Here is a 22,782-nt window from a genome sequence, read left to right as displayed (position 1 = left end):
GCAAAGTGAGCTCTGGTGTGCTCCACGATGACACCGCCGCCTCTCTTCAAACTCAACAAAGCCCTCAATCGCTCGTGTCCTTCCACGCAACAGTGAGCTAGCAGCAGCTAACGTAACGTTCGGCTAACCACCACATTTGACCCTGTGTGTGCCATGATGAATTAGACATCCGGGCTGTGTGTATGGAAGATGGCGACACTTATCCTCCCTAGCGAATGGATCAAGAACTGGGAAAAATCAGGAAAACACGAGTTGTGAGTTAATCCGAACTTCATCACAGTATCAGAGGTTATAGTGGTTCATCAGCTGTTGAGTGATACAAACTAACTAATGAAAAATATCCGTAGCTAGCGTTGCTATTCGAGGCTAGTCTCTCCAGTGTGTTTGCTAGAGCTAACTATGAGGTAACGCTAGCAAGCTAGAAAGCATTTAAAGTGGCCCGCTAACGTTAAATAACGCCGCTATTTGAAAAAATAAGCAAATCATCTAAGCTACTTTATATCTGAATGTAAGTGCAGTCGATTTACCCGTGTTATGTAGTGGAGTCGTTACTCACACTAGCTAAGTAGCTAACGTTACCTGCATGCTAGCTATTTACTAGCTTACGTTCCCACTTACTTCATTTGTAAACACGGTGGCTATCAGAGCTAGCTGAGGCTAGTTAGCATCCATGCAGTTCAAATATCTCTCTAGCTTCTGAATTGAAGTTAATTTGGTGCCAAAGTTCAGGTATTCAGCCAATGCTGTCTGCCAAAACACAATCGATGAAAAGTTAGTGGAAAAGCTCTTCACAGCCGGCACTGTGTAACGTTAACAGTACTAGTAATCAAGTGGAGGGAAACGACGTCTGGACATGATGGTATAGCAAGTTAGCTGTAACGTTAGCTACAGCGTCGATGATGTCGGCTGACTTGGTATATGTTATGTTGCCTCGGCATGGCAGTATGAAAAATAGCAACGACATTTAGTAATTTTGTCCGATAAATGTTCTCTTCTGAAATATGAAATCTCTTGGACAAGAGACTGTTGTTGCAACGTTAACGTACAGTAACTTGTACCTTGTCTTTTAACGTTAAGCTAGCGGTAGATACTTGTGTACCCATCAATCCGTCCACGAATTCAGAGTAACGTTATATAGTTATGGCCAACTATATTTCCATACTTAATCATGCACTGGATGCTAACGTTAACCATCAAACATCAACTTCATCAGCTCAATGTCAAAACCTACTAATCTAGGAAGCACCATAGGAGCTTTCCCTAGCATCTCGAAATCAATACCCAGGGCAGAAGGGGTTTGCTAATTTTTATCATGTTGAAAAGGGGAGACGCTGCGTTAAGATTTTCTCATATTTTCTTGAGCGCAGCCATCGCATACAGGCGGAGACACAATGGGCTCATCCACAGTGCTAGCTACTGTTACTGGTCGCAGGCCTTGCATATATAAGTAAGGCCTGCAGTGAGATGCACCAACTCAAAGTACTCCTCTCTTAGTCATGAAGACATGAAGCTTGTGTCTAAGGCTGATAGCACTTCGACAGAAAACAGCTTCTGATTATTACAACAAATTAGCATCTAGTAAACTGTTCCTATCAAGAGAAATGCACATGCATGTATTTAAATTATGCATAATATTCCCTCTCTGTGGTGTCTGACTCTGGTTCAGATCCCCCTCTGTGCGCTGACTAAAATCATTTCATATTTAATGCAATCTCAGCTGCTGTGCGGAGCTGAGATGAAGCTGTAAATCAGTCAATCCAGGAGTCACATAAAGTGCTGATTAAATGTTATTTGATTGGGGGAAAAATAATAAGACACTTATAATAAGACATATCCCTTTCTACAAAGCAGATAAATACATGATTATTTTATCCACGTCCTTTTCGCCATTTCAGCAGCCCAGTTGTAAATCTGCCGGTTGGATGGTCTGGGTTTAACGCCCAATGTCAGGAAGCCAGACAGACTCCCTGTCACTTCAGGGATGCCGCCCTGTGCAGTGACATCTCTATAGGGGGTAGCAAGTGAAAAGGCGTCTCCATGTGCTGATAATCAAAGTGTCACATTGTTATTACATAACCACTTTTTTTTTTTTCAGGCCAAATATTGTCTTTTCTCCATAAGCTGTCTGACATTGTGGACATTTGGATCTGTCTGTGTTTGTCATCAATCACTTATGCTAGTCGAGCAATGGGATTAATCAGTCGAAGAAACCAGGGTGCAAAGTTGATTTATTGCTGTGTACTTTTTTGCTTGGAGTTGTGAAAATGGCCTGTCAGCCTCCTGTGAATATTAACCTTAGGGCCCTGACACATCTATGTCAATTTGACGCTATTGGGCATCTCTGACTGACCATGGATCATTAGCACTAGTCTGCCCCTTTCGCTAGCCATCACCCTGTTGAAGCACATTGGTTCGGGGACAAAGGTAGTCAGCTGGTGTATTGTGGTGTGTTCAAATGTAAGTTTTAAAGGAAGACATGGAGGTGACACCAATTGCGTGATCAGTCTGCCTTTGTGCAAGTTCTTTTAGCAGTCAATGAAGACAGCCTTGAGTTATGTCTTTGGTTCCATCAATCTGGACATGTCCGGATTGGAAAAGGTTTCCTGGGAGTTTCTGGAGTACTCTATTCTAATTTCCTATTCTGTCTGGGATGTTTTAGATGCACTGTAGTATTAGCATAAGTAATCCAGATGTTTATTGGTGTGTGGGCAATTCGAATTATGGATTTGCATTAATTTAAATAGCTGTTCAAACTTTTATTAGAGTGACTGTAGATATGTTTGATGCAGTTTTACAGGTTGTCATGTTTGAGTAGCTGGACTGACCAGAATTTTGTCTCTTCACTTCATAGCGTACAACTCTGCAAAGAGCTTACAGAGAAAACAGATCATGGAAGTGAGATCAGAGGTAAGTCTTAGTTCTGTTATCCACTTGTCTTTTTGTCTGTAGTCATTGTGTTTAAGCTTTCCTGTCATACACACAGACGCACATCCATCATGGGAAATGTGGTAGTTTGAGTCAATGAACTATGTAAAAAAAGGAAATATTTTAAAATTATGTACCAAAGTTTGATTAAAAAATTGGTAAAATATATGTTGGTCAGTTGAAAGAAACACTTTGTAGTCAGTTTACAATTTGAATGTTTATTTTGGCAAAAATGATGAGACGAAAGTGTCATATTGATGTAATAATATGGAAATACCTGCAATCTATAAATTAGCTCACAGTGTATGATACTTTTATACCGGTTTGTTGATAATTGTACTGTTATATATATCACATTCCTATCTGCAACATGCTGTTTTTGTTCATACCGAAGGGGAACAACAAAATATTTGTCACCATAACTAAACACATGAACACATGTAAATATCAAATAACTTGCCTTTAAACAACATCTTCTTGAATTATTGTTAATTTCTGTGTTAAGCACCACCGAACGACTGGGCTGTGTTTCCTGGAATTTTTAGTTGCCTTTGAAATTGTTAGCAAGCAACACATTTTTAATTCTCCAGTTTCCCAAAAATACTGGCACACTGCAGATAGCTTTTTCATAATATGACAGTAAAGCTTCGACTTGAGAATAGCCAGTCACACCAGTATGTTTGCTCCAGTGTATTTAGTTGATGAATGTCTGAAATGTTCAAAACACAAACATGCATGAGAAGTCGTTTTTACATAACATCAGTGATAATTATCCATTTAAGTATTAGTGGTCCCAGTCCTGGCGATGCACATGTGATCTGTACTGCATGTCTGATAAAGCCCAGTGTCTCAGTGCAATTCAGAATTTGTGGCAAGACTTAAAAAGATGAATGGGAGAAAATTGCATTGTCTCGTTGTGCAAGGTGACACAGACCTATCCATGTATAATTGAGGCTTTGTCCCCTGTCTGTCTCTGTCCCCTCCAGATATACAGGCCGCCTTATACGAGCTCTGCTGGCAAGTTGTACAGGGGAACTTGAAGTTGGATCTTGTCGCCAGCGTCCTAGGGGACATGATGGTAAAAATAGCTTTTTAAATGTTTTTTATTAGAGAGTCAAACAAATAATGAACACATAGCAGTGCCTGTGCTGTATGTTTAAAAAGAGGCAAACCTCTTATTCCTTGTTTATTGCCTGTTTTCATTCCATCATGTTAGTGGTCTGCACAGAAATTGCAATACCTTTTTATTTTTTCTAACACCTGTTGGGAACAGTATTTCTTTAAACTCTAAAAGAATATATATTTCTGTTATTATTAATTTCTAAATTTTGGTCCTTGTGACTTACTGTCATTGTATGACAGAAAGGCTAAATTACATGTATTTGTTTTCCAGTGTTGAAGATATTGTCAGTCTGGGAAACATACAGAGTTCCATTTGATAAATAAACAAATGTCCCAGCATGTTTTTGCATCTTGCATCTTGAACATTGTCACTTAAATTTTGTTTTGCTCTCAGGAACTCCGAGATGACATGCCATCGATTTTAGCAGATGTTTTCAGTATACTAGGTAAATCCTTTTTTTTTTTTATTTGAACATTGAGTTATTGTATCTGATGTACTCCACTGAAAGTAACTCAAATATGGGCATGTTTTTACCATCATAATGTGTTTTTAAATAATATTTTTCACAGATTTAGAGACTGGTGCACTGGAAGAAAAAAACAAACGTGACCATTACACACAGCTGGTGGGAGCATGTTTGGTAGGTCATGATATTTCTTCTCCTATGCACTTAAATCTAAATAGAATATAAAAGGTACTTAAACAGGGATATGTACTATCAAAATATGAAAACTTGCATCACTTCACTGCTGCTGTTGCAGCACAGTTATATACTCAAACAGGACATTGCTCTGAATGTGGAAATGTGTAGTCGGTATTTAAGAATTTCACAAATTTGGTCAGTTTGTGTATACCCCTGTCTGTTGGTGTCGCAGATGCATTACTGATTTTATATCCAGGTCTGTAATAAACTACTGAAATTGATTAATTAGCTAATAACATTTTTTATTTCAGTTTTTTGTTCCAGAGGCCATCCTGAAAGAGAGGCTGGATCCAGAAACCCTTGAATCTCTTGGACTTATAAAACAAGCCCTTCAATTCAATCAGAAGATTGTGAAAATAAAGACGAAATTATTGTAAGTAGAGTGCACAGTTAAGTAGAGATAGACAGACATGAACAGAAAAGGTGTATTTCAGTGTGCCAGGAACACTCATTATGCTTAATAATGTGTATCCACTTTATTTCTTCAGTTACAAGCAACAGAAGTTTAACTTGCTACGGGAGGAGAATGAAGGCTATGCCAAACTAATCACTGAGCTTGGCCAAGACCTCTCAGGCAACATCACGAGCCACCTTGTCCTGGAGAGCATCAAGTCCCTCATAGGTATCAGTCAGTTCTTTTCTTAAAGTGATTGCATTGAACATGGCGCTACTCTGTCTGTGTCTACAGTCTTACAAATCCTACATCCTCAGTCTTGTTGAATGTGCTTGGCATGTTGCGTCGGGCCATATGTGCTACCTGCCTGGCTCTTACATCCTGGCACTCGACCATACTTGAAACAAGAGTCAGGACTTTGGCGTCAGTAGCACCAGTTTTGGAACAACCTTTACCCATTCAGCTTTTTTACTGTATATTCTGGTTTCAAATTAACTATTCATTTTCTTCTGAAGCCCTTTGTGACACCTTCTTAAAAGTTGTTACCCATGTATGATATTAATATTGGTCACTGACTGACTGATCTGTTTCCTGCTTTCTCCTGCCTGCAGGGTGCTTCAACTTGGACCCTAATCGTGTATTGGACATAATCCTTGAGGTGTACGAGAGTCGATCTGACCAAGATGAGTTCTTCCTGTCTCTCATCAAGTCGTACATGTGCGAGCCGCTCACCCTTTGCCACATCCTGGGATTTAAGTTCAAATTCTACCAGGTGAGAATGTGTCCAATAGCATAAAGTGACCCTTGAGCTGGGAAATCCAAATCTGAATATGTTCATGTCGGAGATTTGTATATTTTGGCAGAAATCAGTCGGTCCAGACAATCCCACACTCTAACCCCAAGATGGTTCCAGTGGTAATGAATTCATTTATTTTCGTATGTCTTTCTTCAGGAGCCCAATGAGGAAACCCCCAAGTCACTTTACCACATTGCTGCTGCTCTGCTTCACCATAACCTGATCGAGCTAGAAGATCTCTACGTACATGTAAGGAAAAGGACGTTATTTAAAATTAATTTTACATGTCTCGGTCAGAAAGTGGGAATATGAGATTTGCAAAGCTTAAGCTAGAAGTAATCCTGTGATGTCTTCATGATGATTTATGCGACAGTTGTATTCACATCATTATGATGTCAGAACTTTGTGTCAAATACAAAATGCTGCATCATTTCACCCACATCACATATGAAGCATCTGTAATTTGTCCTAAGTCTGAAATCTTAGTTCTTTCATTGCCTCTGTCTTTCCAGCTTATGCCACTAGATGCCAACATTGTCGAGGAACACAAACGAGACATCTCGGAGGCCAAGCAGATTGCACGCAAGCTGGTCATGGTTGTGTTACCCTCAGAGAAAAGTGAAGACAAAGAAAAGGATAAAGAAAAGGAGGAGGAGAAGAATGAGAAGGTATGGAAGCATTTATAAAGATAAGCTGTCAGTCTGGTTGGATATTGAGAGCGAAGAGGATTAAGAGTGGTGGATGGGGAAAAAAAGTAGGATTTTCAAGAAGGACTGGAAGGGAAACGGCACAGAAATGTCTTCTTTCAAAGCCTTTTCTGCATCACCTGAAGGCAAATTGTTATCAGCATTAATAATTGTGACAGGAAGTAATGGTAAAATGAAGAAAATACCACTTCAGTTAATGTTTAGTGAGGTGAAAATGTAAAGGAAATTTAATTTATGGGAAATTGCACCTACACTAACCAACTTTAAATCTAATCACCTGTGAATTTAAACTTAGTATTATTTACCTCATTTGCTTGTATTGTCACCCGATAAAATATGATAAATATTTAGATACAAATGATTTTACAAATTCCACCACTGTGCTCTTTTCTTTTTCCTCTGCTCTGATTGTCTTATTCAGTGTGTGATTGAACCTTGGTTTAGTCAATAATGCACAGACACTCAGTTGCTGCTCTTTTCTGTACCCACAGCCACCTGATAACCAGAAGCTCGGTCTGTTGGAAGCGCTACTTAGAATTGGGGACTGGCACCACGCCCAGAGTATTATGGACCAGATGCCTTCCTTCTATGCTTCTTCTCATAAGGCCATTGCACTGGCACTCTGCCAGCTTGTGCACCTGACTGTGGAGCCTCTTTACAGAAGGTGATTTCTCTAATGTTTCACTTACTGCCCACTTATGCATAGTTAAACCAGTACAAGCACAAGTGCCTCTTATTTCACGGTTTGAACTGACTTCTTCAACTCCTCTTGATACCAACTTGTCATGCATACAAGTTCAGTACAAAATAAAAATGAAGAACTCAGCCAAATCAATGAGAAGAAAGTGCAGGCTCTGACACACTGCTCTGTTCTTCACAGGGCTGGCCTCCCAAAAGGAGCAAGGGGGCGTGTATTGCATCCACTGAGGAACAAGCGGGCCCCTCGTCCTGCAGAGAGCTTTGAGGACCTACGCAGGGACACATTCAGCATGCTTGGCTACCTGGGCCCTCACCTCTCACATGACCCTATCCTCTTCGCCAAGATTGTGCGTCTGGGCAAGGCCTTCATGAAAGAGGTACAGAATCGTAACGGTTACACGACTACATGTGCACCACAGCCTAAATCTTATTTTGACCCACATTTGGTGTCTCCTTGTTTCTCAGCACCAAAACGATGGCAGAGCTGATGTCAAAGACAAAATGGTAAGTGTGAAAGTGAGCGACTTTGTCTGTGACTACATGACTGCTCCTTATACTAGCATTTAGACATATAAAAGCACTGTTGTTTTGCTGTAATGGATCTGTCAGTTTATCTCGTATATGTTACTGTGACAGCCTTATTCATGTTCATTGCAGGATACACTATTGAGTTGTTTCCTGAGCATTGCAGACCAGGTGCTACTCCCTTCTCTCTCGCTGATGGAGTGTAATGCTTGCATGTCTGAGGAACTGTGGGGCCTGTTCAAACTCTTTCCCTACCAGCACAGGTGAGATACACACACACTCACTGCGTGTGGCACTGTTTAATTGAGTTGTCTGATCGTAAACCCTCAGGCAGAGCTCCGGGATGGCGTTTACTAGCTGGCAAGGAAAGAGCAGCTCACACAAGCGAAAACTCTCAAACCATGCTTGATTGTTTAAAATGCCCTTTTCTGTTTAGCAAACCATCTTTTCTGCTCCGGAATGATTCCATAGTCTTATTTTTAGACCTTTTGTTTGAATGTCTCGGCACACCGCTGATGAGCAGCGACACTCCTCACTCCCTAAGGTTTTGTTTTGCTTCAGCTGTCCGTGTTAGTTTGTCGCAGCCTGTAACGCATCGCTTCTTTAGTTATTGAACACAGTAGCACTTTGGAGAGTATTTCACTGTCTTGTACACCAAGCTGTGTCAACACTGTCAAAGGAAGCATTTGATACAAACTGAAAGTGGATAATAAGCCCAGGTTATGCTCTGCTTTGTCAGTGTATTGCACAGTGGGTTGCTCTTTGGGCTTTTGGGCCATCACTTTCTCCAGATATGACACATAGTAAATTACTTGATCAGATCTTCACCGAGTTTTCTGCATTGTGGAAATCATAGGGCCCTAAATAAGTGATGCTTTTGAAGTGACAGTAAAGTTATTTCATATGTCCTTGCCGATGAACCCAAAACCAATTATTTGAGTTAGCCTTAGCTAATATGGATATTGTTATCCGTGGGCCACCTAGCCAGTCTGCGTAATCCGTAACAGAAATTTAGAGCCAGTTAACCAAATAGTACTTATTTTTGGCATGTTTAATTTATTATTTATTATCCATCATAGATACTTTGAATGAGTAGTAGGAACACAGGAACCCCGTCTTGAATTCCAGTCTTTGTAAGCTGACATGTTTTACATTACAGCTGTGTTGTCAAAGCTCACTGTGAGCAATTGTGTGGATTTTTACAGCTGTTTAATTGTATATTCTTGTTGCTTTTCTTATGTTCCCTTCTGCTGATCATTTCTATGTTTCTTAGTGCTGTGAAGCTAAACCTACAGTTTAATTGTGCTTCCTCCCTCAGGTACCGGTTATATGGACAGTGGAAGAATGAGACCTATTCCAGCCATCCGCTGTTGGTTAAAGTCAAAGCTCAAACTGTGGAAAGGGCCAAATACATTATGAAGTAAGTCACTCTACAGAACCATTACTGTGTAGTCATCTTTCTCTCTACCTTTGCTTGACTTTTGCTATGTCTTCTTGTGTCCTTGTTGGTTGTGTGCTACTCATTTCTTCTCATTCAGTCCTGTTCTCATCTGCAGAATGTTATTTTACTTGGAAAAGATAAAGTAAACCTTGAATGAATGGGGAGCTGTTTCCCATCAAGTACATTTCTGGGATATTTCTCGATGTCTTTCATTCCTTTGTTTTCGAAACATACTGCTCTGTGTTTTCCTAGTATCACACATAACTCTACCATCACTTGAGAGGGTGGAAAATAAATTCAGCCTTGAACACACCACACTATTAGCAGAGGTTCACTACCGGCAGAACACTAAGGCCATCTTTTATTTGTCTTGCTGCTTCTCCATCACAGAAACATCCACCTCACTTGTTGGCTCACCCTGCTGACAGTAATCTTCAGAAACAAATTCCATTAAATGTCAACGTCTGATATTCCTGTCCATTATTTTCCCAATATTCATATATGACTTACAAAGCCAAAGCAAAAAAAAAAAAAAACCCTCTGGTAAGACGATTAGGTTTATGTCTCTGAATTTGTAATCACATTTGCTAATTTTGTAATCACTCAGTAGGATGGGCTAGTTGATAGTAAGAAACACAGAGATGTGTCAGTGATTGTTTTTCACCAGCCATCTGAAGGTAGGGTGTATTGAAAGGACAGTTTAACACGGACAGCATAAGAATTAAAAGCAGGACTTGGAAAACTGTGTTGTTGTGCTCGTCAAGTAATTATTCTAACACTGTTCTGCTGTTGAAGAAATCAATGGCACTGCTTTTATCTTAAGCTGACAGCTGGAAGAGCATTTTCCAGCTGCTGTGAAGTTCTCAGAACTGACAGTCTTTGCATACAGCGCACTTTGCATCGTCTTGTGTCTTTAATCTGCTGTTTCCTGTCTGCCCACCCCCCACCCCCCACCCCCACCCCCCAGGCGGTTGACCAAAGAGAATGTGAAACAATCAGGAAGGCAGATTGGCAAACTGAGCCATAGCAATCCCACCATCCTCTTTGATTATGTAAGTGTTTTTTGCTGTTATTTAATTTTATTTCAGTCTCATTTTGAATGGTGCCAACAAAGAAATTAATTCCCGCTTTTTGCAAGATGTAGCACCTTGCTCGCTCTGTATACCAGTTGTGTTTTCCCTCGAGCGTCTGCTCTGGAAATTGTTTACACCTACAACTCTGCTTACACATCATGCATTCATGAATCAGAGTAATAGCCACTTGGTAAAAACTCACATAACTGGGACTGTGTTCCTGCCGCACTGAAAAAAAATAATCACTTTGTACACTTTGGTATGATACACTAAGCAGGGTTTGTGGTCTTTGCAGTCATTTTAATATAACATTAATATTCTTGCTCCTTTGGCATGAAATGAATTAACACTTGAAAGACTTTCAACATGAGCAAAGTATTGTGCTGTGATGTATCCTTATACCCTACACACACTGTAACAGTAGTCTTAATAAGTGCCAATGTCATGTCTCCCACTTCTGTAATTGAGTTTACTCCCCTGATCTGGCTTTAGCACATTTACTGGGTGGCCTCAGGTCAGGTGTAATGTATATCCTCTATGGTTGGTGATGTTTTATGGCCTCGTCTGTCCTGCTGTATATCAGATGCTATCACAGATCCAATGGTACGACAACCTCATCGTTCCAGTGGTGGACTCCTTGAAATACCTCACATCCCTCAACTATGATGTCTTGGCCTGTATCCTACACTGCTCTGTTTATTCGCCAGCAACCGACCTGTGCGGGTGATTGAGTGAGTGTGTTGTTGGAGGCAGTGGGGGTGTAAGTGTAAAGGGGGCTGCTTTCTCCTTCTCTGTGCTGTTCCACTTAACTCTGTCTTCAGATTGCATCATTGAGGCTCTGGCCAATCCTGAGAAGGAGAAGATGAAGCATGACGACACCACCATCTCCTCATGGCTTCAGAGTACGTGGCTTCACGGTTACCTCACAGCAGTCACATCATTCATTTGCATGCAAAAGGAGAGAAAGTGTTTGATGTTGTAATGAGTGTCTAACATACACCTGTTCTCCTTGTAAACCAAGGTCTAGCAAGTCTGTGCGGAGCCGTGTTCAGGAAATACCCAATTGAGCTGGCTGGCCTTCTTCAGTATGTCACCAATCAGCTAAAAGCAGGGAAGAGGTAAATTGCTCTCAATTAACAAGAAGAGGATGACTGGTTTGCAGGATATGTTGAGTCGAAGCACTGATGACCTTTAATTCATTGTTATCTGTAGGTTAGCCTCTGGACCTTTGTTAATCAATTCACACTTTGTGCGTCTTTTTATGCTTCAGGAAATGAGCTTTGCTTCATATGTCCCTCCTCTCCTCACAGTTTTGACCTGTTGATCCTGAAAGAGGTGGTGCAGAAAATGGCTGGCATTGAGATCACAGATGAGATGACCTCAGAGCAGTTGGAGGCCATGACCGGAGGGGAGCAGCTCAAAGCTGAAGTATGTAGACTCAAGTGCAGTTATTATTCCCTAATGCAGCCTCTTGAGCAAGATTTGTATGACTACCTGGACCAGTGTGGCAGCTGAGCTCAGGGCAGTGCAGTTATGGATGTGATACTGTCGACAGGGTGGGTACTTCGGCCAAATCAGGAATACTAAGAAATCATCACAGCGTCTGAAGGATGTGCTGCTGGACCACGAATTGGCCTTGCCACTGTGTCTACTCATGGCCCAGCAACGGAACGGTGTGGTTTTCTTAGAGGGTGGAGAGAAACACCTCAAACTTGTTGGCCACCTCTATGACCAGGTATGCGCCCAATTTCAATTATAATCTAATCCGTCTTTGTTTTTGTTTTTTTAGCAGTAAGGCAAACAATGAAACGTCCCTCAGTTTGCATATCTCATATAACGATTTTTCTTCCTGCAGTGTCATGACACATTGGTGCAGTTTGGGGGTTTTCTGGCCTCCAACCTAAGCACAGAGGACTACATCAAGCGCGTTCCTTCCATTGACATCCTTTGCAACCAGTTCCACACACCACATGATGCTGCCTTCTTCCTGTCTCGGCCAATGTATGCTCATCAGATTTTGGTGAGTGGACTCTTCTTTTTGAGCCTCAGTGTGCGTTTTGTCATTTCTGTTATGGAGAGAGATTGTAGTCATTATGAAGAAGAGAATGGTCAGGCATACGTTTTTACTAGGCGAATAACTCAAATTTTATCACAAAGGAACAATTTCAAATCAAGCAAAGAAAAAACTGTGGTCAAGAAAGACCAAAATGTTTTTGAGAAAATTAAGCCCTTTATGCTCTCTACTCACAGTCTAAGTACGATGAGCTGAAGAAAGCAGAGAAGGGCAACCGGCAGCAGCCGAAGGTACACAAGTATGTGGCAGCCTGTGAACAGGTGATGACACCGGTGCACGAGGCTGTGGTGTCCCTCCATCCGGCCAGGGTCTGGGACGACCTCCGCCCTCAGTTCTACGCCACCTTCTGGTCCCTCACAATGTATGACCTGGCCGTTCCACATGCAGCCTACGAGCGTGAGGTCAACAAGCTCAAGGTCCAGATCAAGGCCATTGAGGAGAACCCAGAGATAGTGAGTTGGTCCACAGCTGTTGCTTAACGTCACTCGTGACTGTTTTTACGTTTTACAATTAACTGAGGCACTTGTGTAATATGGCTTACCGTAACTGGAACAGAAGAATTCCTGTACATTTAGTTCATCAAAAGCAGCTAATGCAAAGGATGCAAGACTGTTATTGAATAAGAGCTGTCAGTGTTTTGCATAATTATAATGAATGTCTCTTTGGTTTCCTTCCAACACAGCCCATGAATAAGAAAAAGAAGGAGAAGGAGCGCTGCACCGCCCTGCAGGAAAAACTGCAGGAGGAGGAGAAGAAGCAGCTGGAGCATGTCCAAAGGGTTCTCCACCGCCTCAAACTGGAGAAAGACAACTGGTTGTTGGCCAGTAAGTATCCTAATGATCATGCCAGTGGCAGGATTGATGCATCTTACACTGCATATGCACAGTCTTCCATAATGCTGTGGCTTCCTTGTTGAGAGGAAGAAAACAGTTCATCCATTTGAGTGTGAGTGATCTCAGAAACTCAAGTGAATTTATAGAAGAACAGATTTATAACAACATGTGTGTTTGGAACACAACATTCATGTCTTTGACAAGAAGAGAAATTTAGTTCTAACTGCATTTAGACACAATACAGCAATACAAACATATTAATGTAGTAAAGAGGGACATGAAGACAAAGCTGATCTCAGCCTCAGTATTTGAGGTAAATATTCTGTCTGTCTCTGTTACTAACACAACTTTAAATGCTTAATGACAGAATCCACAAAGAACGAGACCATAACAAAGTTCCTGCAGCTCTGTCTCTTCCCTCGCTGCATCTTCTCCTCCATCGACGCCGTGTACTGCGCTCGCTTTGTCGAGCTGGTCCACCAGCAGAAGACGCCCAACTTCTGCACCCTCCTGTGCTACGACAGGGTAAGCCACTCGAATACAGACGTGCTCAGGCACTTGCAATGATGATGATTAATTAAACTACACTCTTACAGCATTCTTCGTAACGCTGTAAAGTGCGTCAGAAAAAGAAGAATGAGAATTAATAATGTGATTAATGAAGGCTCTAATTTGGTCCAGTCAGCAGAACAGTGGTGGAAGTAGTAGATTAAACTAACACTAAACAATAAAAGGTGTCAAAAATCCATTGAGTATGCCATCAAATTAAAGCTTGATAGTAAGTCAGTCAATTAAGAGCAGTTCTGAGATATTTAGCATCAAAGCTTTGACGTACCGTCTGGCAAAAGTTTTGGATTTTTCCACAAGCAACTCTGGTTTGAACGTGTTACTGAAGAAAATCCACCACATTATGTCACTCTGCAGGTGTTCTCTGCTATCATTTACACTGTGGCCAGCTGTACAGAAAACGAGTCTCACCGCTACGGACGCTTCCTCTGCTGCATGCTGGAGACGGTGACCCGTTGGCACAGCGACCGCGCAGTTTATGAGAAGGTGTCCTCTTCTACCCGCCTCTCTACACCTGTTACTTTGATTATTTGTAGTCATTTCTGACGTAAGGTGAGTTGAGAGTTAATCAGTCTCTCTTAATTGTGTGGCCATAGGAGTGTGTCAATTACCCCGGCTTCCTGACCATCTTCAGAGCCACAGGTTTCGATGGAGGGAACAAAGCAGATCAGCTCGACTATGAAAACTTCAGGCATGTGGTGCACAAGTGGCACTACATGCTTACTAAAGTGAGCTGCCCTTCGTCATTGTATTTTTCTTCTCGAAAAATTCTGTCTAGATAATGGCAGTCAGAGCTCTGTGGAAGGTGTGTAATCTATATGTGATTGTGTCCTCCGCCTCTGCTCCATCCAGGCTTCGGTTCACTGCCTGGAGACGGGAGATTATACCCACATCCGGAATATTCTCATCGTGCTTACCAAGATCCTGCCCTGCTACCCCAAGGTCCTGAACCTGGGCCAAGCGCTGGAGTGCCGCGTCCACAAGATCTGCCTCGAGGAGAAGGACAAGAGGCCAGACCTCTATGCCTTAGCAATGGGGTAACACAGCATTGTGTGCTGTTCAGCTCTCTGTGGAGCATACAGTTGACATATATGATGATAGCATCATGGAAACATGGGAAGATCCTGGAAGAAGTGCGCATTATGTAATCAGTTGAATTTCTAGATGTTTCATTTTAATGTTTGTTTAGACACCTAGGAGTGGCAAGAGGTGACTAACCCACAAGTGTGAGCTTCAAGTGTTAATCAGTTAGCTTGAATGAAAATCCTTTTCTTGGTGAAGCGTGTATTTAAGTGGATACTGATCACCACTAATGCTGGTGTTCATTCATAGCTGAGTATGAAGGGGGGTAAATTGCAGGGAAATGCTGCGCTGAGCTAAATTAGTTCTCCTGTTTTCTGTGTGCGGGGTTTTTTTTTTTTTTCTTACACCGTATGACACGCAGAAGTTCTTGTGAGGTCTTGTCTCTGCCATGTGCAAACCCTTTATGCATCTTACAGTTATTCAGGTCGGTTGAAAAGCCAGAAGGTGCACATGGTCCCTGAGAATGAGTTTCACCACAAGGAACAACCAGCGCGCAGTGCCACCCCTGCCAATCAACAGAACGGCCCCGGCAGCACAGGCAAGCCCGCCACCAGCACGAGCAAGACAGAGGAGGGGACGTCAGAGGACTGTGGTGAGTGATGAGAAACACAGGAACACAGTTCTCTTAGTTTACAAATAAGAAACTGGATACATTATGGTACTGTGTTAGAATCATTCAGTTTCTGATTTGTTGTTTAACTACATTTGGTAAAAATCAAATCCCCATGTTTCTTTTGTTGTCTGTGCAATATTGTTTTCTCTGAGTAAGTGTTTGGTTTCACAGAATCAGAGCAGAAGTAGTATAGCTCAAGTATAAAAGGTTGATTGCCATAAAACCTCAACATTATGATCCTTATTAAAGAACTCTTCAGTGTGCAAAAGCATGTATATGTTGCTGTTTTACACCTGATGGTAGCTGCGTATTCTAATGTGCATGTGAGGAGTATTAAAGTCTGTGCTCATACAGTACTTGGTTTGTTGCAGATCGGGGCAAAGATAAATCTCAGGGGACCACAAAGCCAGTGAACAAAGCCAACAGTGCAGCAGCCAAACTGACCACCAGCAACGGGAACGGTGCTCTCAACAGGTAGGCCTTTCCTAAGCTTCTGTGACACGAAATTATCACAAAGCTTAAGAAAATCTAGTTGGTATGGTCTGAAAGTTTTGGGAGTGTATTGTATATTAGGATCAGCAGAAGCATTTGTGAAACTTTTTGAATGAAGAATTTTGAAAAGGAAAAATTCGTCTCTTTGCAGCACCAAAGCTGTTAAAGAACGGGACGACAAGGAGAAGAGCGGCAAGGAGAAAAAAGAGAAAAAGGACAAGACACCAGGCAGCACTCCTGAGACCAAGGCGGAGAACCGTCGGGAGAAGCAGAGAGATGAGAGAGCAGGGAAGGAGGAGCGGGCGGTACGCGAGGGTAAGGAAAAGACCCCCAAGGCAGACAGGGAGAAATTGAAGGCCGAAGAGAAGAGCAGCAAAGACGACAAAGCCAAGGCCGGCAACGGGGAGCCCGTAGAGCCATCCAGGGACCGCGATGCCATCAAGGAGTCCAAGAGCAAGGAGAAAGGAGACAGGAGCACTGTGGCCGGGTCCCTCAAGTCACCAGTTCCCAGATCAGAGTCAGCCGAATCTGAGAGGGGTAAGGAGTTTTTCTGGTTATCTGTTACACTGAAAGTATGGAAACATCTCGACTGCACTGCCAGACCGCATACGCTGTCGATAAAAGTGTTTAACTTTGATGCTCTGCTGCTTCAGCACATTAACTTTAATACACTGAATCAAAGACAGATCCAGAAAGTTTGGACGTTTTGAGACAGGAATGTTCTCACACTGCCTGACATGTCTGTCAATTATGAATGTATCAAAGGAGGCTTTTCTTGAAGGTTGAGTGGCGCAGCCCAGTTAAACACCCGTTTCCTCGTCCTTGTCTTTACAGATCACAAAAGACGAAAGCTCGACAGTCACTCTTCTCCATCCCACTCCTCGTCTGTTAAGGTTAGTATGGCTTGAGGAAGGCTGTGCCCGTTTCTTCTCTATCTGCCGGAGCGTTCCCTGCCGTTGCACATTCCAGCAGCCCTGAAGACCACCAAGGAGAGTTGCCACACATGTGCAGGCATGGCACCTGGAAATCCCAACCTAATCCATGGGAGTTGGAAAGCATTCCATGGACATCAGCGTTCTATTTTGCAGAATTGGGAGAAAACCCCTCAAGGACTTAGTCAAGAGAATATTGTGTATATTGAGTATTTTCATATTGAAATATTTATCTATTTTCATATTAATGAAAGCAGTCAGTGTGCCTTGGGAAGAAAGTTTTTTTTTTTTTGAAGCATTTCTATATTCTTCGTGGATTTTTTTTTTGCTTTTGAAAATAATATCCACCTCAAGTAAAAATGGCTTTCCAAATCAAGAGCTTTCGCATTTTCCAATGGCAAAGTTTTTTCTTTTTTTTTTTCCTCAACACCGAGAGCAGTTTCACTACTTGAGATGATGCCCAAGATTATTTTCCCTGTTTTTGGGAGCTGAGAAGATTCCCTGGTTAAAGTGATGTAAAGTATTTTACTTTCCTGTCATCGTGCCCGGATCCAGCGCAGTCGGATGGTGTCCAGCAAACCCCTCTGCTGTAGGAGCACCTCTCTGCTGCGGCTGAGTCATCAGCCCCCCCCCCACACTATCTCCGTTTGTTAAAACGGCCTGCATGCAGCCTTCACGTCGCAAGATGCGTGTCCAGTCAGTCCCGCCGGCCCCTACAGCGCTGTCCCCACAGCTACCAGCCATCGGCATCAGCAGTCGTACTACCTCCTGGCAAGCATTCAATGGAAAATCAGAGCCACCAGCACCCGAGATCTACGGAGAAAATGAATGTCGCAGTTTTGAATCAGCCAAAAATGCAGAGGAAATAAGCCTGCCCCTACAAACAGAGAGAGGGAGGGAAAGAGTGGGCGAAGCCTGAATCGTCTGGAGCGTTGCCCAAACCACTGGAAGCTTGTGATAGGTCTTTATTTTACCCTTCCACCAGAGAAATAGGCTCCCTGTGTCTTATCCATTCCTGAACTGTAAGTGACAGCAACAGTTACCTATGTAGGGATGCAGTCAAGCACATAAGAATTGAGTGATTTGTCTTACACACACAGGCACACACATACACATACATTATTTACAGCACTTGCACTTTAGATGTATTGAATACCAGCTGCGCTGTAGGACTTTTCTATTATGCTGCCTGAAAATGCAGACATGTCTGTAGTTATATGACAAGCAGTTATTTCATATATGCTCAGGGTTTTTCTATTTTAAGTATTGACATTCCAGATGTTGAGCCTTTGAACTCTCCTCTATGTAATAACCTTGTCAAAGCCTTAGTCCTTGAAGGTCAGAGGTCAAGGGAGACGTATGCTGTTGGTCCGGCCAGCCCCGACTCCCTCAACCCCCCACCCCTTCCTCCAACTCTCTACTGCTGTCTGACAACCTCCTCCCAAACCCCCACCCCCTCCCAGCTCATCTGTCATCTCCATTCATCCCTACAGGACAATAGCAACGAACCCAAGGAGTCCACATCCAAGGTTTGAACTGACTCTGCTACTCGTATTTTTCTCTTGGATTGTCTGTTTTGTGTACAGATGCTGGCAAGAAATAACATTATATGCCTGTGATTTCCTCCATCTGTCTACATTTTCAGTAGCTGTGGATTGATTCATGTGTCACCTTTATAAACGTTGATGGTAATCCGTCAAAATACATCAGCCACCACATCTGACATATCACCTTTATAAAGTTGTTGTGGCAAATGTCAAACAATCGCTTGTTTACTCATCCTCGAGACAGGGAGACAAAGTTTTTTTTCCTGGATAACAGCAGGTTGGTGAGAGAGGTATCTGCTGGATGTGAAAACCAAAATACGGAGTTAAAAGAGGCTCAGTAGAACTGCAGTCATGTGATAATCTCTGTGGGTTCGTCACCACATGCAACACATTATGCAGTCATTTGATCAGTTTTTAGTATAGTAGTAGTAGTAGTTAAGCTTTGAAGTTAATATTCTCAATAAAAAAACTACATCATGATTTGTTCCATTCAAGGATATTAAGTGGCCTTTTATCGTCGTAGGCAACGATTACAAATGGAAGGCGTCTGTGTTTGTGTTGGTCTCATCTGCACCGTGCACTTCTTTCTGTTGATCACCATCTCTGTGATTCACTGATGTAAGGAAGTCGTAGAAGTTGGATGCTGTGTGAAAGCTTCCAGTGTGACCAAAGTGTTTCACTGAATGCTCTCTGTTATTGTGAAAAACATCCCAGTCACTGAACAGCATGTGCCTGCTTTGGACCATGTTCATTGTTAGGCGTCACTTATCCCCACATAAGCAATATACACTGTATACCCTCTGTGTGGTAACATTTTACTTGAGGCCCCCTTGTAACTTAAATTATGAAAACAAATGTATGTTATTACAGCTTACTTTTACTCAGTTGTCATTTATTATTTGTGTATATAGGAGTTATAGTTGTTGGCAAATGCTTTCAACTGCACTGTAGGCTGTTCTAGTTTTTATGATCATGCAATGCTTACAAAATGCTAAACAGGGGAACTTAAGGTAAAGTGTTGCCCACTGTACAGACTGTAATAGATTATGGACTACTCCCTGAAAGAATATTTTTTAGTTATTTTCTCTGTAAACTTTCTGCTGTTACACTGAAGTGTTGAGTCCTGGGAGCTCACACTGACGCTCCAGTACTGATGGGACCGTTAAGTCACAGCGTGTTTGTTTGGTGTTACTTGTTAAAATCATGCTAGTTTGGACACATGGGACTTCAATGAGTTCATGCTTCAGTAGCTTTCTGGAACTATGCACAGCTTTGTTTGGCTGAGTGAGGTTTCTGTGAACCAGCAGTGCCTCTGCAGTGATGTAATTAATGAAATTCTGACCACAGTCAGTCAGCCGGATCAATGCTGGTTACAAACGGCCTGTCGTAGCATCATTAATAGTCTCCAGCTTTTCCTTGAATATGTATATGCTTCAAAAGTGTTTGAACTTGAAATGTCAGGAATAGATAGAAATATAATCATCAGTCTATATTTGTAATTGTTTAGATCAAAGTGGGGTAACAAAGAACATTTCAGCAGTCAGGTGTTTTCACTTTGTTTTGTTTCCAGTGTGGCTCATTGATTTCCAACACTATAACTTAATACTTTCATAGTGACGTTTACACTCAATAGAAAGGCTCCTCTGACAAAATAAACACATTTTTGTTTGTCTTGTTCTGTTCATATATAATTGTCTTCACAGCACCACGTCAACTACAATTCAGTAGCCCGGTCCAAGAGCAGAGAGAGGGAGATGGAGAAGAAAGAGTCAGACAACACACAAGGCCGATCCAAAGAGAAGAAGGAAGAAAAGGATCGGAAAGACAGGAAGAGAGTCAGTATTCAATGAGACCACGGCACTGTGGGAAATGGGGTTTTGTCACTCCATCATACGCAGTACCTCTAGTTCTAAAGTTTGTCAGTGTTCGTATTAGCTGGACTGGCTGTAGCAACATGGGATAGGTTCATATTTTCAAACATAGCTGCTAAATGCTCAGCTGACATCTGTCAGTCAGTGAATGAAATCCCAACAGTCAGGAGTTTCTGTCACCACTGTTGACGTACCTCATGTCATGCTGCTTCTCTTTTAGGACCATGCTGTCAGTGACCGCGAGACGAGCCAAGAATCCAAACGCAAGAAGGACGAGAATGGAACCAGTACGTCTGTTCTTGGCAAATCTGAAGTCGCACTTGCCCAGGAAGTACAGCACAACAAAGGGCTAAACTGAATCTTCTCTCCCTAGATTCCTCCAAAAACAGCAAGAGCACAAGTCCTTCCTGTGACTCTCCGCTTTTAGCCGAAAAAGAGAAGAGCAAAAGATCCAAATCTTCCAGTAAAGAGAAGGCAGAGTCCGTGAAACCTGAGCGAACGTCCTCTGGAGGCAAAAAGGTCAGCTGGGTTTGTCACACTCTCTCCTGATCTGTTTGTAGAGCGCAACACCGTGAATACACGAACTCATCGCCTAATCAAACCTCATCTAAAAAAAACCTTTTCATGCATTTTCACTGTTTGCTCGCAGCTTTCTTTCCATCACGACTGATCTGTTGTAACTCATACGTATTTTTGGTCTTGTGCTGCAGGAGTCCAGACACGATAAAGAGAAATCTGAAAAGAAAGAGAAGAGGGACAGCAGTGGAGGGAAGGAAGAGAAAAAACAATATCCTTAAACGTGACACCTAAATCGTGATCCCGGGTGTTTTGCACTGTTTAGTGTGAATATTTTAATATTTAAAGTTACAGAGTCATTTATTTGGGGTTGCCAGCTTGGCTGAAGGTCACTTCTGTGGTCATCACTGACAGATGAATTAGCTTGTTTTAAAACTAAGCATTTGTGCAGTTCAGCGTGTGCTCGGTGCATTTAAATGAGTTTCCCTCTACCTGTTATGAGAGAATGGCCTCTGAATTTTTTTAACCGTTCTTTGTCACTAAACGCACTCAGATGCAGTAACTGTTCAAAATTGCATTAGATGCCGTTTTACATTGAGAAGCCTGCCAACGTGACCTGCTTGTAAACATAAATAGTACATCAGTCGTCAGCCTATAACCACGGTTGCCATCATGTTCCTGTGTTGGATCACACGCTTTTAATACCACAGCTGGACAGTGAAAAAGAAGCAACCTGGATGCTTCAAGGCTAGTCTCTGTTCTACAGCAAAACAGATTTTTGACCGTACATCAGTCAACATTTCAGTCTTTTCTTAATTGATTTTGTTAATTAATTTCCCTTAACAGTCATACTCATAAATCCTCTGACAAGCACAGATAATGTGCACTAATGAGTGAAGGTAAGACGCATTCAGCTCCTTTGTAAACCGCTCTCGTTACATCTGTGTGGTCAGTATTTCATATATCTTCTCTCCTCTGATCCGCTGCAGAACTGAAGAAGCTGCGTTTTTATTGCAAGACATCCGCGACTCCATTCGTACTCCGCTATTAACTCGTACTCTCATTTCTGCCTGTGTTGTTTTGCTGTAAAGTCCCCTCTCAAAGTGTTGTTAGCTGTAGTCATCTCACCTTACAGATCACCTCATTATTTTTCCATTTCAGTATACAGCAAACATGCTGACATGTTTTGTTTTTTGTTGCTTTTTTTATTATTCAGTATGGGCACAATGTGCAGCCCGAATCACATTATTATTATTGTTATTCTAGAGAAGTGGTCACTGTATGAAATGGTCTCTTGGTAACATCTGGTCATGGATTCATGCTTGAAAACCTTCTTTCCTTTTGTATGTTGTCACAGGCATTGCTTTTTGCCATTTTATTGGAGTTAACATGCTTTCCTTTCACTTACCTCATATCCTATTTGAGATACTTAGATAATTCTTATTTATTTATCTCTACCTTTTAATCCGAGTAAAACAGTATGCGTAAGTGAGGAAAACGATACAAAGGACCAGTTTGTATATTGTGTACAATAATAAAGAGAGTAACATGAAATCATGTTATTTCTTTTTCCTTTTGTTTTTGATGTCCCTTACAGTCCTTTTGTGCTTTTGTGTTAATCAGGTTTTTACATAATTTATAAAAATGCCAGTTCGACCTTGATTCAAATGTAGAATTGTAAAGAAAAAATCCAACAAAAAAAAAAAAAATCTTAAACTCTGTACTCCAAATACAACTGTTTCGAAAATGACTTTTTGGAGATTTTATCTGCTGTACTCAATGAGTGTAAGCTTTTTTTAAGAAAAACAAAAACCAATAAACCATAGTTTTCCTAGTGTGTCACTTTGATGATGTCTTTTATCTTTCTT

General features: G+C 41.8%; 1 protein-coding gene across 1 annotated transcript; it reads left to right on the top strand.

The window, feature by feature from the left end:
- The first annotated feature begins 99 nt into the window (after positions 1-99).
- On the top strand, positions 100-22,762 carry thoc2 (THO complex 2). The gene is made up of 39 exons (XM_070982352.1): positions 100-254; positions 2,852-2,907; positions 3,912-4,003; positions 4,442-4,493; positions 4,618-4,688; positions 5,003-5,124; positions 5,240-5,373; positions 5,757-5,917; positions 6,098-6,190; positions 6,454-6,609; positions 7,140-7,312; positions 7,529-7,724; positions 7,813-7,851; positions 8,005-8,135; positions 9,191-9,292; positions 10,281-10,365; positions 10,970-11,063; positions 11,208-11,288; positions 11,408-11,504; positions 11,697-11,814; positions 11,942-12,121; positions 12,242-12,406; positions 12,637-12,912; positions 13,143-13,284; positions 13,661-13,818; positions 14,218-14,346; positions 14,457-14,588; positions 14,713-14,897; positions 15,360-15,535; positions 15,928-16,030; positions 16,200-16,585; positions 16,883-16,941; positions 18,474-18,509; positions 20,231-20,362; positions 20,619-20,685; positions 20,772-20,917; positions 21,109-21,185; positions 21,767-21,813; positions 21,904-22,762. Exons 1-38 carry the CDS (start codon positions 190-192, stop codon positions 21,792-21,794), a joined length of 4,695 nt encoding a protein of 1,564 aa, XP_070838453.1. The 5' UTR covers positions 100-189; the 3' UTR covers positions 21,795-21,813; positions 21,904-22,762.
- Positions 22,763-22,782: the final 20 nt, after the last annotated feature.

Source organism: Chaetodon trifascialis, chromosome 16, assembly GCF_039877785.1.
Source record: "Chaetodon trifascialis isolate fChaTrf1 chromosome 16, fChaTrf1.hap1, whole genome shotgun sequence".
NCBI lineage: Eukaryota > Metazoa > Chordata > Actinopteri > Chaetodontiformes > Chaetodontidae > Chaetodon > Chaetodon trifascialis.
Note: the sequence above shows the minus strand (reverse complement) of the source record. Positions and strands in the feature narration are given on the sequence as shown.

What these genes read in the sequence shown, in the direction of transcription:
- thoc2 (XM_070982352.1), top strand. Translation starts at nt 190, where the DNA reads ATGGCGACACTTATCCTCCCTAGCGAATGGATCAAGAACTGGGAAAAA. An exon ending in AGGGCCAAATACATTATGAA is followed by an intron (nt 9,293 to 10,280) that starts GTAAGTCACTCT and finishes CCCACCCCCCAG; the next exon opens with GCGGTTGACCAAAGAGAATG. An exon ending in CATCTCCTCATGGCTTCAGA is followed by an intron (nt 11,289 to 11,407) that starts GTACGTGGCTTC and finishes TTGTAAACCAAG; the next exon opens with GTCTAGCAAGTCTGTGCGGA.